A 16,128-nucleotide genomic window follows, 5' to 3' on the forward strand; every position below is an offset into this window, starting at 1 on the left:
GGGTAGGAATAAGTTATCAGTTTTCAGAATGGAGAGAGATAAATAGTGGTATCCCTAAATCTGACTTGTTATGCTTTTGATTTATAATCACTTAAGGTCTGTCTTTGTAGCTAATAAATCTGTTTGTTTATTCTACCTGAAGCAGTACGTTTGGTCTGAAGTATCAGAAGCTCCCCTTGGGATAACAAGCCTGGTACATATCAATTTCTTTGTTAAACTGACAAACGTATATAAGCTTGCAGTGTCCTTTGGGCATAACTGGACACTGCAAGACGGAGGTTCCTAGGGTTGTTTCTGGGACCAGAGATATCGGCTAGTGTCATTTGCTTGCAAATTGCTGGGAGCAGATTACCTGCCAGAGACCGTGCATGAACAGCCCAGGAGTGGGGGCTTTCACAGCAGAGCAGGGTAAGGCTGGCTCAAGGATTGGAGTGACTAAACAGATCACTGGTCCAGACCACACCAGAGGGGAACATCACAGGTACATTTTGCACATCCCAGGATGGGCTCCGCTCCTTTTCCGCATTCCTACAACACCTAGTGATGGATGGTGTTGCCAGGCACTGTGGGATTCATACCTACAGTCCATTGCTCTCGCTGTTGACAATGGTGCCCCGAATGTGGACACGATCTGTCAATGGAGAAAATGTAGACACTCTTTGGCAACTTTGCTTTTGTTGGTTTTTCCTTGTTGACAGTTTCATTGACAAAACTTACCAGTGTAGACAAGACTTTAGAAGGCATTTACAAAAAACAAAACAAAACAAAACAAAACAAACCTAAAAAAGGACAGGGTGAGGTAATGTGTAGTGTTTCTTTAACCTATAGCAAGCTGTCAGGTGGTAAGAGATGGGGGAAGATTCCAGGCAGAAATCCACTGAAAAAGAGGAGTTTCCAGGACAAGTTCCTCATTCAGTATCAGAAAGCAACTCTTCCTATTTTTCTTTACCATTGGCACAAGACTGAAGGCTAGATAGTGATGCCTCATCAGGGCATCTGCAGCATAATTCCTTGTTACCTGAGCTATAGAGTCCTGTAAAATGTAACTTGCTGTCAAAATCACTCTATTATAAAGTTGTGCGGCGGAGGGCTGCTCATGTATAATAATTCTTACATAGTGGGTTTTTGTTTCTTTGTTAGTCAGTGGAGAGGCTAATCAGAAAACGCCTCTCAGTAAAGGCATCTTGGGTTGGTTTTAGGTCACTTAAGTTATGTCTACACTGCAATTAAATGCCCATGTCTGGCCCATGTGAGCTGACTCAGGCTTATAGGGCTCAGGCTAAGGGATTGTAAAATTGCAGTGTATATGTTTGGGCTCAGAGTGGAGCCTAAGTCTGGCCCTCCACAAAGTGGAAGGGTCCCAGAGTCCAGGCTCCAGTCTGAGCTGAAATATCTACCCAATATTTCAAAGCCCTGCAGCCCAAGCCTCATGAGCCTAAGTCAACTGACCTGGGCCAGCTGCAGGGGTTTAATTGCAGTGTAGATGTACCCCTTTTCTAATGACTCTAGGGATTTAAAACTCTCAAATTCCATCTCACTGAATATACTGAATAAAAGCTAAAGACACTAAAAAGACACCTTGTAAAGATTGCAGGAGCCTGTTAAAGGCTTTGCAATTCTTTCCACTGACTTCAGTGGGCTTTGGGTCAGACGTAAGTCAAACCTTATTTAGTGATGCTGAAAGCTCAGATCAGTCTGGTTTCATCTTCAAAGTCTGTTCCCAACTTCAGTCACAGTCTATCAGCTCCTAATTATAAATCAAAGAAATCCAAAGATAAATAGTTGTCATTTGGTAAATCATGAGAATTGAATGTACATATGGAGAACTGGAGCTACCTCACCAAAATCTAAAGGAAAACACAATCATCTTCAAATGCTGTCCTTTGTCCTCATTTTGTGCTTTCTGTCTACAATGAAAAATTTGAACTCTGGTTTGATTTCATTACTTATCAAAGTTCTTGTTAATCAGCCAATTTTTAATCAAAATAGAGACATTGTTCTCCCTGTGTCCCTGAGAATATTGTTGTTTATATATGGTTTCTCCAATAAATAAATAAATAAATTTCTGTAATGGGGATAAATAAACATTCAAGTTTATGGATCTTCACTGAAGTGACTGAACTGATGTCATGACCCTACAAACATATTCACACGCATAACCTTATTGATGTGAGAAATGCCATTGATTTCAAAGGAACTACGCACAATAAAAGTTGTGTGTAAGTGTATACAATATTAGCTCCCTTGCCATACATTGGGGCCTATTGTGTCTGGCTGATTCCTTCCATAGAAACACCTGCTCGAATTTACAGATCAAAGTTGAGTGAAATTCAAAGAGGTTTGGAACATGGTGGGGGATGAATATTTTATTTTTAATTTCAGCTGAAATTAGCAAATTTTGTCTGACTTCCATCCAGATCTATAAAACTCTTCCTCTGTGCCTAAAACTTAGCATAGTTCCCCACAACTGATCTGAGTTTGGGGTTTATAATACTCTAAAGTAGGACAGTTTTGCCTGGTTTGGGGGCTGTTCTGAATCTTTCATGATGATTTGGTAAGTAAAGGTTACTAGATTAAGAAAAATAGTATCAGTCAGCATGGCTTGTGATTCAGTTTGTTTCATCCAGTATTTTTACCCAAACTGTAAATCTATACATCAAGAGATTCAAAAATGGATTAGTGATTTTGGGTGTCTCAATTTTTGAGTGTTCAAGCTGAGATCTTCAGAGAGTTGATGTTCAGCGTTATCTGGCAGTCAGGCCACCTTTAAGGTTGGGCACCCGAAGTTGGGAACTCAAAACTCACTAGTGGCTTTTGAAAATTTTGACCTTATGTAAAAGTACCCCATTCTGGGAACATCACCTTTGAAGTTATAAACTGGTGAAGAGAATTCCTATCTGTACCTCTTGTGTGAGCAAGGACTACTGCCACTCAGATAGGGCTGGGGAATTGCCTACAATGGAGGGCAGGCAATATTTCTAGCAATGGGACAGCTTTTAACTTAACCAGGGGCTCCGTAGGAACACTGATCCTCAGACCTTGCTGAGGAGATGAGCCATATATTCATATCCCTTGCCATGCCCCCCTTCAAGCCAGTGCCCCCAGCTCTTGGGGCTGTGCTGGGTGCTGATAAACCAGCAGAGGGAAAGTTATAGTTGCCTACAGTAGAAGCCAATGTAGACCCTGTGCTGAATCTAATTCTATGTGTAAAATGGATAAGTCATTCTCCTCTTAAACAGAACTTTATTTATTACATAAAGGAAATATGATGCAAGCAGAATACATGGGAAGTTTTAACATATCTCTGTGAAGTAAACAGTGAAGCAATTTTAGGACTGTCATCAAGGTACTGAAGTGTACACAAACTGAGCTAGCATTTAGACTTCCTCCTTATCCAGTTTCCTCACACTGGAAGCATGTTTCTTTCGTAATTGGTGCTATTTAGAAAAGTTACCCTAAAATGCAGGCGAGGTCACAACACTCTAAACAGGAAGCTTCCCCACTGCTGCTGATCTCATTGAATTTAGCCAGAATAACCCTCTCTTCACAACAAACAGAGGAGCAACCTCTGGCAGTGTAATCAGCAGGCTGCTACAGCTGCATTATAGCAGGATCAGATTGCATTTTTCCGATTGTATCTCCCCCACTCCCAAATCCTATCTTCAACAAGAATTGATAGCAGAGAAGCAAGCTCAACAGGCTTCAGGAATTCACCAATTCTCTTTCAAAAGAACTGCTTACAGGAATTTGGTTGGTGAGTACTTTATAAAAGTATTTGTTTTGCAAAAGACTTTCTTTGGGGAAAGAAGGCAAGAAATTCCGCCCAAAGGATGTCAAAATTTGGTTGGTTTTTCCTTAGCATGTGTTAGGTACTGTAGTCAGATGTCCAGATGCAAAGTCTAGTACTTAGGGATTGCAAAAATGTAGATTTTTGTTTCCTGAAGAGACTAAGCGCTCTTACAACAGGAACTATTTGCTGGTAGTGAACTTGTCAGCATATGGGCATTTTGGCAAGCTTGGAAGTGGCTACTTAGAACCAAACCATCAGTGAAACATTTTATGCTAATTTAGATCAAGTTTGTCAGGAAACGTCTCATGCTTTTCAAACAATGCTTGCACTCAATTGAATACAGTGGAAGCTCCAGGGAGAGAGGCAGATTTATTCACGCAGTTTTGTGGTCCATCTGCTAGACAATTTTCAAATCCTATGAGCCCATGCCTTTAGAGGCAATTACAGTTCTAAGAATCAGCAGAATGCTCTGTCTGCTGTAGCAGAATTACACAAATCTTATGTAACTATAAATCAATTTCACTCATTATTAAAATCAGAAGAATATTTTCTGTCTTGTCCATAGATGATTTAAACAATGAACAAAGTAATGACCGTTGTCATACTGAATGAAAAAAAAGAACAAGCAACAAAAAAATAATTTGTGCAATATTCAACTTCGGATCAGCATGAACTTGAGCTTCTTTTATGATAACTCTGTAATGAAAGCAGAATGATATTTAACTGGATTTAAAAACAAGTGACAAAATCTAAATAATTACATGCTAGATTTGGTATAGGGAATATAAGAGAAGAAGGATACATAGCACTAATGTTCAGTGAGGGGAAAATGGACAAAGGAGAAAATGACCGGGGTGGGGGAACAGAGATATGAAAAATGTCAGTGTGACTCAGTTTTCTAAATTAGTCATAAAAGTACTTCAGGCAAAATGTGAAATAAACCATCCTTCCTGAAAGTCTTATGGATAGACATGAAGGCAGGAAGTTCAGCTGTCGGATAGATAGGAACAATAAGAGCATGCTTTCTGAATTGCCAAGAGCTAGCACCTAATAATGTTATGTAACAAAGCTTGAAGGTCACAACAAAAACCGAATATTATGTCTTAGAGTCATTAAACTAATGAAACAAATGTAAAGATTTCAAACAAGTAATTTTAACATGTTAAGGGGGGGATCATTGTTTATCCCTCATGGAACCACTTGACAGTTCCATGTAATATTTCATCTTAAAGTAGACATAATAAGCTTTCAAACGGTGGTGGGGGGGCAAGGGTATATTAAGTTGACCAAACTGGTGGTGCCTGTCCCCTGCCTAGAATGAAATGTGAAAAGCAAACCTGGAGGAAAATGAATTATTTTTTAAAAATCCTTTACATCTGGTAATCTAAAGCAATCAGTATCTTTCAGAAACTTTCTATTGAAATTCTGTAAACCTTATCAATGTATGTAGATGGCCTGATCCTAAATTGGTTAGTGTAAACTTCCATATCTACTTTTATGTCAATGGAGCTAAGTCCACTTGCAAAAGCTGAAGATTTGACCTGAACAGTCTTGTCTAACGTCTATACTACCCGCCGGATTGGCGGGTAGCGATCGATCTATCAGGGATCAATTTATCGCATGTAGTGTAGATGCGATTAATCGATCCCCGGTCGCTCTCCCATCAACTGCTGAACTCCAGCTCGGGGAGGGGCAGAAGCAAAGTCAATGGGGAGCCATAGTCATTGATCCAGCGCCACGAGGATGAGTAGTAAGTGATTCTAAGTCGATCTAAGATACATCGACTTCAGCTACGCTATTCTCATCGCTGAAGTTGCATGTCTTAGATCAATTCCCCCCCCCCCCCGACTCTGGTGTAGACCAGGCCTTAGTGTGTAGGCAGAAGACTTTCCATAAAATTGGCCTCAGACCCTTCTGCTAAAATCCCTCCCAAGCTCCTATGTTCAAAATATTGCTAGTATTCTAAAAATTCTAATGTTTTTATCACAATCTTGAAAATCTAGCAGCTATTTAGGTTAATCTTTTATGTTTACTAGTGCAGATTCCAGGGGAAGGGGAAGTTGGGGACAGATCCTTAGCATTGAAAATTCATGCAAAAATCGAGGAAAAAATAACAAAAACAGAAGCACCTTGCATAACCCCCAAAGACATTTAGTTCTTTCATTTAAAGATGCTAAGTCTATAAGCAGTAGTGGGTAGTCTGGCATGGACAATAGGGAGATGAAGATTGTCCTGTCTGTGCACACACTCTTTAACATCAGCTTGTTGGGCAGAACCTGATAGCAGGATCTGCTCAAATGGAACCTCCACAAATATAGCTGAACTAAGAATGATCTCCATTCTATGGGTCCTTGAACCATTCTACAGTGGGCGTATTATTTTCTGTTAAATTTTATAGAATGGCTCAAAAACAGAAAAAAAATATCATTTTCTCTTGATTCCTTCTGGCCTACAAGGCCCTATTGTCAGCTGCAATCAAGGATTAGCCAGCTGAAGACTTGGCCTTGTGGCATAACACTGAGTCTTGAGCCTAGTGGCGGTCTTAGTACTTGCCCAGTGCTGTTTAGGTGCACCATGAAAGAAGAAACTCTTTACAGTTGCTTTCCTCCTTAACACATGCAGGGTACCTACATGCCACAGGCCTAGAGTTGGTTCAAGGCTTGTAAGATATTGTGGGACATATTATAATTGGCACACAGTTTACAGTCCAGTAATTGTTGCTTCATATCAAAACAGGAAGACCAGTCAATCTTCTGAGGTGAACGTGAAACGGAAAAATTTGACATTTTACCCAGCAGACATTCTTCCTTCATACTTTAGATTCACAAATAAATTCTGGTGTGTTCTTTTTTTATTGTTGTTAGTATTATCATGTCAAAAGCAAAACTTCTGACTGCTTCCTGAAACATATATATCATAGTTTGTTTAGACTTGCCTTGTTTCAATCACTTTTTATTTTTTAGAGGGAGAAGAAACAGATGTGTGAGAAACAGCATTTCAACATTCAAATATTAATTGAGTGCAAACAGAAACCACTGTCTAGTCCTAGCTTTTCCAAATCAAGCTACATTCAGTAAATATTTGTCTTGTAGGGATGCTGTCAGTTTAAAAAATGATAGGCCTGGTTTTCTTCTTCCTTAAAGCAGTGTCAGTGAGAAAAACATGGTGCTATCATTTGTTAAAAAGTACTGCATGGATCAAAATACCTTTTCTACCACAAACCCTGCTTTGGTTAGTTCAATGATGAGAATGGAAACATAGTCCAGTTTGGGATCCTACTGATTAGTATAAATGGGGGAAAATTATATATATATTTTAAGCACAGTGAATTATCCAAAGGGACTAGTGGACTAAATTAGGTCAGAATTGCTATCTAGTTAGATATTTTTTCCTTAATTTTGAACTGAACAAATACAACCTTAGACTATGCACAAAATTTCATAACCTATGTCTTACTCTTCCTGAATTTACCATATCTTTTGCATTTTTTCCCTCTTCCATTTCCTGTGCTATCAGTTTGAATAAGTCACTTTCATGGTCACTGAAATGTCACTTGATGCTTTTTGCTAACTTTGTCAGTTGCTAATATATGAACCACCTTTTATTTTTCTTTCCATTTAGTCAGACAGAAGAAAATGTTTGCTGCTAAACACTAGTTACTATAGAAATTAGTGCAGAACAGGCTACAAAGCAAAATAAGTATATTCAAAAGGTCTAACACTGCAGGTCTTGAAAACTGTGTTCCTGAAAAGTGGTCAGAAAAGTTTTTTGGGGAGGGGGGTTTCAGCAAAATCCCTACAAATGTGGAGAAAGTTTTCTGCTATTTCTAGCCATTACCATGATATAAAGGGACAGATCCCAGGTTAAGTCTCCTTTGTGCCACTCTGGCTATTGGACTTACAGCTCCTCTGTAGGGATAGTTGGGGATTCTCATCATAAAGGAATTCACAGTTAGGAGTCCTGTCATAAGGAAGTTCCCATTCGGCTTGCAGCTGCCTCTTTACCACTCACTTTCCCCCACCTTCAGGTAGGGAGGGTCATGGACCAGGTATAGCTATTATTCACAAGTATATGTTATGTAGGTTATCACTAATCAGTGTTGAAAAGGCCTGTGTATCACCCTAGACCATCAGATAACCTTATGCCACAGAAAATCCCTTTTAGGAATGGTCTAGAAAGTTTTAAAGTTTATTGGGACTACTGTTTGTAACCCTCCAACTGTAAAGTCAAATGCAACAGTTACCTTTAGTTCCATTGTACAGAGCTCAGAGGGAACTCTAGAAGTAACCTATCCTATCTTCTGTCATGGCTTTAAAGTCAGTCATCTTGGGACTTACTAGAGGGCACGGTCCCACTGGAGAATTGGAGTCTCCTTTTTCCAGTAGTAAAATGCTCCTGTTTCTAACTCTGTGAGCCAATAAGATCTTGAGTTTAAATTCCTGATAGTCTGATGTAAAAAAAAGCTGTCACTGATGCGTGATTGAATCATTCCTGTCCCGAAGTCAATGGGACCACATGTGGAGTAAGATGCTACTCTGGTGGAGTGAGCATACCTGAATCTGGCCAAGTATGATCAGGGGTTGGGGGAAGTAAATGGAGAGAGCACTAACATACAATCTTCATGTTCAGTCCATCCCTTCCTCTGGCATGCAATTAGCAAAAATTGTACATGCTCCATTTGCTTCTGATCCCCAGAGCAGAAGGTCATACATAATACATTTTGAATTGTGCTTTATTGTATATACTACCTTAAAAATAATAATTCCACTTGAATCTTAAATCTTAAGGCCTCCATTGAACACTAAGCAAGCATTTGTAAAACTTTTGGTTTTATAGAGATACATTTTTTTTGTTAAGCAGCAGTTGAATTTGATACTAGATTTTGTTTTTCTTTTAATCTGATATGAGAAATTCCTAAACTGCAAAAAGAGCCTCAGACAGTAAGTGTTAGAACCATTCCCCCCAAGATGACGCAATATAATAGGAATGTTTGACTGTAGGGGAATTTAGTAAGAAGATAAAGGGCATTCTGTATTGACTTGTTCTTGAGAATGAGGCAGATGTGCAATTATATAGGCTGAATTTCCTCTTGGGAAACTACCCAAACATTGGCAATCTCGTAAGGGCTACTTTCAATAAAATACTCTTTTCAAAGAGGCAAGGGGGGATGGGTCTGCAACTGTCTCACAGAGATTTTTTGTTCCTTGTGCAAATGCAGTAATTTCTTCTTAAACTCCCTCAACTGAATATCTTGTTGTTATATAGTTACGGTTACACAAGTTGCTATTATAAAGTGTCATTTTCAAATGCTAATTACTTGGTCAAATGTTTCCCTTTTTGGCTTAATACACAATATGTTTGTTCTCAGCCTGGGATGTAACCTTTTGGGGGTTTTTGAAGGATTGAGCAAAAACTGGTTAAGCATTATTTGAGAACAAAAAGATATATATTTCCTATCCCTGGAATAGGAAACCAAAATTCTAGATTTAAACCTGAGGGATTGGAATCCATAAGTCCCAGTATATAGGGAGGGTTCAGGTGCAAACTTGGGACTGATCCAAGGTCCACCTGAGTTTTGGATTAGGCCTACATTATCTTGAGAAGCAGTATGGAGGGCTCCATAAGCATGGAAAGTGGAGCATTAAATAAAATATAGGGGCTCTTCAGGGATTGAAAGTACTCAGAAATCTTTCTCATTTCAAATTCTCCTCAAAACATAAAAGTGATGCATGGTACAAAATGTCTCTGAATATCTACTTCTGATGAACTCATGAAAGACTGAGGAATTCTAAATCCAGTTAATTTGGATATTGATTTTACTTCTTTACCCAGCCCAGATGATGTCAGGTCAGGCATTATCTTTATTCCCTGACAAATATTTATTCTCTACTCACTCTCCAAATAATTGCTGACTTAGAATGTGTCTCTCTCTATATATATAATAATCCTGGTTATAGATTTAAAAAATGTACTAATGTAAACCACAAACTGCAGTTCAGACTTAACTCAGATACTGAATGTAATAATATATTTCTAGCAGTTCAGGATGCCTTGTACAGAGCTCTTTATTGAAACAATGTGGTCTAGACTTTTGACCAAATAGTGGATTATAAATGTGATTCACTAAAACTGCTTCTCTAGCCTCAGATAAAAAAAACCCTTCTCTACAAACCTACACAAGCAAAGAAAGACATTGGTAAGAAAAGTGCATCATAAGATGCATCCACATCCTAAAGACAATGGATGCAGTAGGGAAACCTCAAAGGGCACATTTTGCCACCCTTACTCATTCTGAGTCATCACAGTCACTGTGGATAAGGGTGTGAGAATTTGACCCCAAACCAGACCTTTTAGAGCTAGGTACTAAAAGGAATCAGTTGGTTGTATTATTTAACTGGTTTTGTGGGTTTATGTCACTATCTTGATGATACATTATTTGCATACAAACTCATCTTATTTTATTTTATTTGGACATGTATCATTCTTATGCATCTCATAGAATTACATGGGGAATTAGATCCATACAGAGAAGCCTAAGCAAATTTGGGCAGTCCTTCTGAACTCCTCCTCAGAGTCGATTTGGTTTTTATTTGTTTGTTTTTCATGCACTGTGTGAATGTCACTCAAGATGGAAATGGATCCTTTGCCCTTCTTGGCTGATTAGAAACTGGAGACTGTCTAAGCCCTTTGGTGACAGGAGAGCACGAATACTTCCCAAAGGAAGCACATGCTGCTGGCAACCCTTAAATATCTTCTAGATCTCAAAAGGCAAGGATGCTTGGCAGCAAGCATTTCAGCTAATGGTCTCAATTAATATTTTGAGAAAGAGTGGTCAGGCAACACTTAATAAACAGTTTTGTTTTTTTTTAAATCATCAAGCCAGTCTGTGACATGGAAACAGCATTAATCACAGTGTCAGCGGCCTTTGGTCAGTGATTTCCTGAGGCTGCTGAGCAGGCCAGATATCAACTGCTGATATCAGCAACATGAATCATGAGTTGTTGCTTTCTTGATTACAATACCTGGAAGGAGTGGAAGGAATATCTTGAAATGTCTCCGCTTTTTTATTTCAGAGAGAGAGCACAAAGGGGAATTGCTAGGCAACCAATCAGTCTCTCCAACAGCCCATAGCTGCAGAGTTCCACAGGCCTTTATCCTGGCACCTCTTGTGTTCAATGTTTACTTTTATTAATATAGTGCCAAAAATGTGTTGGATGCCTGACAGACTAATTAAACACTTAAATTGCCTAGAAGTGCTTACTGTCTAATTTTAGACATGATACAGTGAGTTAAAGCAGCAAACAGTGAGAATAATGGAATGGAGAACAAAGGTTACAATCATAAGATCACATGGTTATTTAGATCTGTTAACTAAATGCCTTAACAGTCCCACAAAATATACATAATATTATAAAATATGGGTGTACGTATATCTACATACAGATTTGATATACACTCTGAAAACCACCTGCTTTATATAAACCAAGTTTTTATCTGGAAGGATTGAATTGAGGATGGGAGTGTGGTGCTAGTTATGAACAATTAGTGCTGCTATTCAGTTTGTTCAGTAGGAAACATATAACCAGGAGGTAAGGGTCTGTATAAACAGGAGCTAAAGACAGTCTTGAATTAATCTGAAGCACAGTGTGTTGTGTCTCTATATAATCTCTATAGGGAGAGTGTGAGATTAGAGAAATTTGTAAAACAGGATGGATGGAGACGGACACAGGCAAGAGGAAGAACTTTATAACAGACAAAGGATAAAGGGGCAAAACACCTAGCTTGTTTTAAGACTGGACTTGATGAGTTTATGGAGGGGATGGTATGATGAGATTGCCTACAAGGGCTATGTGGGCCATCCACAATAGGACACTGAGTTACTACAGAGAATTCTTTCCCAGGTGTCTAGATGGTGAGTCTTGCCCACATACTTAGGGTCTAACTGATTGCCATGTTTGGGTCAGGAAGGAATTTTTCCCCAGGCCAGACTGGCAGAGACCCTGGGAGGTTTTTCACCTTCCTCTGCACCATGAGGCACAAATTACTTGAATTAGAGTAGAGGTGGATTCTCTGTAACTTGAAGTCTTTAAATCGAGATTAGAGGATGTCAGTAACTCAGCCAGAGGTTATGGGCCTACTACAGGAGTGGATGGGTGAGGTTCTGTGTCCTGCAGTGTGAACAAGGTCACACAAATATGATCGTAACAATCCTATCTGGCCTTAAAGTCTGAGTCTATAAAGGCAAGTCAGAAAGATTAATGCAAATGACAGGGTGAGTTAAGACATGCAAGTAAATTCAACTCGTGACATTGAAATGAATTCATTGAAAATATTTGGCATCAGAAAGTCAGTCAGTATTGTTGGTGAAATCCACAGAACTTCTTTCTGGAGAAAGTGCAGGAGATTCTTGTAGCAAGATAACAAGAAATTCCTCTAGTATGGAGACAGTGGGAGAACTTTCTATGGATCATTCAACTCTGGATGGAACACACTGACTATTATAATGATGTGGGCCATTATAATAGTGCTAGCAATGCTACCATTTAGGGACAGGAAGAAAATAATAATATTTATCTAATGAAAATAGCAGTTGGAGTTTGGGAAGATATTATATTCTTACTTTGTGTCCAACCCTGAAATCCGTTTTTCCCATGAGTAAGCCAACTGAAGCTAAAGTGACTACTTGCATAAGTGACAACTGGGCTGGGGACAGGGGCGGCTCTAGGTATTTTGCAGTCCCAAGCACAGCAGGCAGGCTGCCTTCGGAGGCTTGTCTGCGGGAGGTCCCCAGTCCCGTGGATTTGGCGGCACGCCTGTGGGAGGTCCGCCGAAGACGCGGGACCAGCTGACCCTCCACAGGCATGCCACCAAAGGCAACTTGCCTGCCGCCCTCGTGGCGACTGGCAGAGTGCCTTCCGTGGCTTGCCGCCCCAAGCACGCACTTGGCATGCTGGTGCCTGGAGCCTCCCCTGGCAGGGGAACATAAAACACTACCTTTGTGAAAAGTACCATGGAATCTCTCTTGACAACGTGTGGTGAGAACTTCAGTTTCATTGCTGTTTGTATGATTTTTCAGAATTATTTTATTAATGAAAAATCAGTTTGCTTCATCCAAAGACCAATTATTATATCTTGAGCAGAAATTAACCCTTTGCAAATCTGGTTCTAGAAATACAATCTAATCATATCATGTTGTTGAACACAACGTGAGTTTTGACTTCTTGACACCTTGCCAAAATATAATATGGATGGATTATTTTAAATGGCAGGGGCAAGAGCTGAAATGAAGCATATGAAACAACTGAAAGGCAACTGTGTTTCTTTCTTTAGTTTGGCAGAAAAATATAATGGAGCCATGAAAGACTTTAACAATGTAGTTTTTCTTCTGTTAAAACAATTTCCTCAATCCTCAAAATCTCATTTCTTATAGAAAACATTGAATGATGATATACCTCAGCATCACTAGTCACATGAAATATTAAAATTTCAGTGGGAAAAACCTTTCAAGCCCTACTGGATCCAGATTGAATTTTGGATGGCTCATGCATTACAAATTACTTCTAATACTCATTGTGTGCTCTGTTTTTTTTCACTAGATTTTTGTTTTCAGAATTTCATCTCTGCTTTCGTTTACATATAAAGGCTAGAGATTGGAATTAAACTGAATAAACAGAAGGGAAAAATATCACTTGTAAATTATCAGGAGAGGAATGATATTCTTGTCATTAAGGCACTAACTGGGGACTGAAGGTCAGGGTTCAGTTTCTGGCCCTGCCATGATTTCTGTGTGGCCACTGCAAATAAACTAATCTCTATGGCCGAGATCCTCAAAGATATTTAGATTCCTAACTTTTGAGGATCTGGGCTCATATACCTCTGTTCTCCATCTGTAAAGTAGTGGTGATAATTCCCTGCTTCCAAAGGCTGTTGTGAGGGGAAAAAAAATGTTAATGTTTCCTCGGCAGATAGAAATGATAGATGTAGGTTACAGCTAGTAACGCTTTCATTTTTCTAGTGAACTAAAAGTTTGACCCAAAGTCTGACTGAGACAAAATTCCTCTCATAAATCCATGTTCAAATAACCAAAGAAAATGACACCTCCCATGTATCTGATGTAACAAGCTCAGCCAGGCACGATTGAGATAATAGGCCCCTTCTTCTTCTGTATCTGAGTTTACAAGAAGTGTGAGGAGAGAGGTTGTCAGGTTGTGTAAGAATTCTGCTGGGGCTCAGGTGCAAGTTAAATAGCTGAGCAACTTGGCAGCATTGGGACGTAGGTGGTTTTTCACACACCAATCAGAGAAAACTTGGATGCCTAAAAGCAGCAAAGAATCCTGTGGCACCTTATAGACTAACAGACGTTTTGCAGATGCATGCATCTGATGAAGTGGGTATTCACCCACGAAAGCTCCTGCTCCAAAACGTCCGTTAGTCTATAAGGTGCCACAGGATTCTTTGCTGCTTTTACAGATCCAGACTAACACGGCTACCCCTCTGATACTTGGATGCCTAAGAGACTTTCCTGGAATGTAGGCAACTGGGGAATTTAAGCACCTACAGGATTAGCAGCACCTGAGTAGGCTTTTGAGGATATTGATAGGGTTACCAACCCTCCAGGATTGGCCTGGAGTCTCCAGGAATTAAAGATTAATTTTTAATTAAATATTGTCATATGATGAAATCTCCAGGAATACAGCCAACCAAAATTGGCAATCCTAGATCTCAGTGGTGACTATATGTTGGACCTAGGCACCTAAAGCAGAAGGTAGGCCCCTAAGTCCCACGATGTATCTAGCCCTAAAGCACAACAATGATGTTGGCTACTTTTGTAAAGCACTGTATCTAGACATTGAGATCATCTCTGGGTGCGTAATGGAGGGGTGAGGAACAAATGTAGTCCTAGCACTTATTTGAGAGCTTGCCTGCAATGAAGAAAAGTGCATGCTCTATTCTTCTAAAGGGTGTTGCAATACAGATAATCCCTCTCTACATTGGGTAATTGATGGGTGCACAATTTTTCTCAGTGATCTCATTGTCCACTTAATATTCTGGAACAATTAAGGTATTTTTGATTACTGTGAAGGTGTTTTGTTTCTGTAAAACAAAACAAATGTAGGCACTAAAAGTCAGATTTTCAAAAAGTGGCCTCTAGATTTACATGCACACCCCTGCATTCTTTATCACTCATACATACAAATACCATTTTTGCTTGCAGAATTCTATATTCTGTATTCAAATGATTGTGAGCTCAGAGCTGTGTACACAAAATTAGAAACTGCATTGAGATCCTTTGAAAAAATTTGCCCTAAACTTATTATTCGTTACTAAGAAACTAAATACTAGAAAAGGAGCTTTAGTAGCTTGTGGTGATAAATTATGTGAATGGCTTTTCTCAAAATATATAGGGCCAAATTCTCTGTAGGCATAACACTATTTTCTTCAGTGGAATTTTACCAGCAGAAAATATGGCCAATGAACTTAAATTCATCATATTTTGTTTTAAACATATATGTATAAATAGATATATTTTCAGATAGAATCCTAGTTGTTGTGCAATCAGTTTAGTTGATCACTTGTACAATGTAAATCTTCTTTAAGGAGTTGAACTGAAGTTGGCTTTGGAAACTGAAATGCCGCATCTAAAGAAATCCATGCTTTGGGATATGCTTTAAATTGTATCTTAAAATAAACGTAACTGCTTGGTGACTCTTAATTGTGTTTCTAATCTGTGCTGAGGATGGGATCTCAGAATCAGAGAGCTGAAACCTGATCTCTTGCAGAGCACAGCTGAGAATCTAGACCTATGTTTTCTTTACACATACATCTCTCTCTCTCTCATTCTCACATACACACACACACGTATATTTCACATGAGCTACAGTGTACTTAGTCATATATGTAAAAGTGTATTATACTGTTCAAAATCTTGTGGATCAGGATTTTTTTTTCATATTCTTTTGAACAGCATTGTTTCTCAGGAAACTATTTGTGTGTTATTCAGAAAGATGAAAGAAATGAAGAGAGGCTGTTTCTTAGTTACTACCTTACTCCTGTTGTTGGGCTGTGTCCCATGGCATGTGACTGCAGACTCAAAAGATGGAGAAGACGACAAGGACATCCCAGGTAAGAGTTTACAAGTTTAACTCTTTCGCCATCTGAAATTACATGAAACAAGAATCATGGACCTTAACCTTCACCACTAAAGTCCAGAGGGCTTTCCTATTGAACTCAGTGGAAGCAGAACTGGACCTTAACTGAGCAAAAAGCAGTCTTAAATAATGTATTGGACTGTAGCCCTTGCAGTGAGATACTAAGAATGTGGCATAAAAATGACAGAT

The 16,128-nt window shown here is 39.1% G+C and overlaps 1 protein-coding gene across 4 annotated transcripts in view; it reads left to right on the forward strand.

Moving 5' to 3' along the window:
* The first annotated feature begins 3,391 nt into the window (after nucleotides 1-3,391).
* Nucleotides 3,392-16,128, forward strand: part of TFPI (tissue factor pathway inhibitor) — a 50,959-nt gene continuing 38,222 nt past the window's right edge. Inside the window, exons 1-2 of one of the 4 annotated variants that reach the window (XM_032791250.2) lie at nucleotides 3,392-3,754; nucleotides 15,792-15,913. In XM_032791250.2, the coding sequence (XP_032647141.1) occupies nucleotides 15,796-15,913 (118 nt within the window). In that variant the 5' untranslated portion in view covers nucleotides 3,392-3,754; nucleotides 15,792-15,795. Of the gene's footprint in view, nucleotides 3,755-5,521; nucleotides 5,541-15,791; nucleotides 15,914-16,128 lie in introns of those variants that run through there. The other 3 variants (XM_032791249.2, XM_032791247.2, XM_075070069.1) reach the window with 3 other exon arrangements.

Source organism: Chelonoidis abingdonii, chromosome 10 (genome assembly GCF_003597395.2).
Source record: "Chelonoidis abingdonii isolate Lonesome George chromosome 10, CheloAbing_2.0, whole genome shotgun sequence".
In the NCBI taxonomy this organism is placed as follows: domain Eukaryota; kingdom Metazoa; phylum Chordata; order Testudines; family Testudinidae; genus Chelonoidis; species Chelonoidis abingdonii.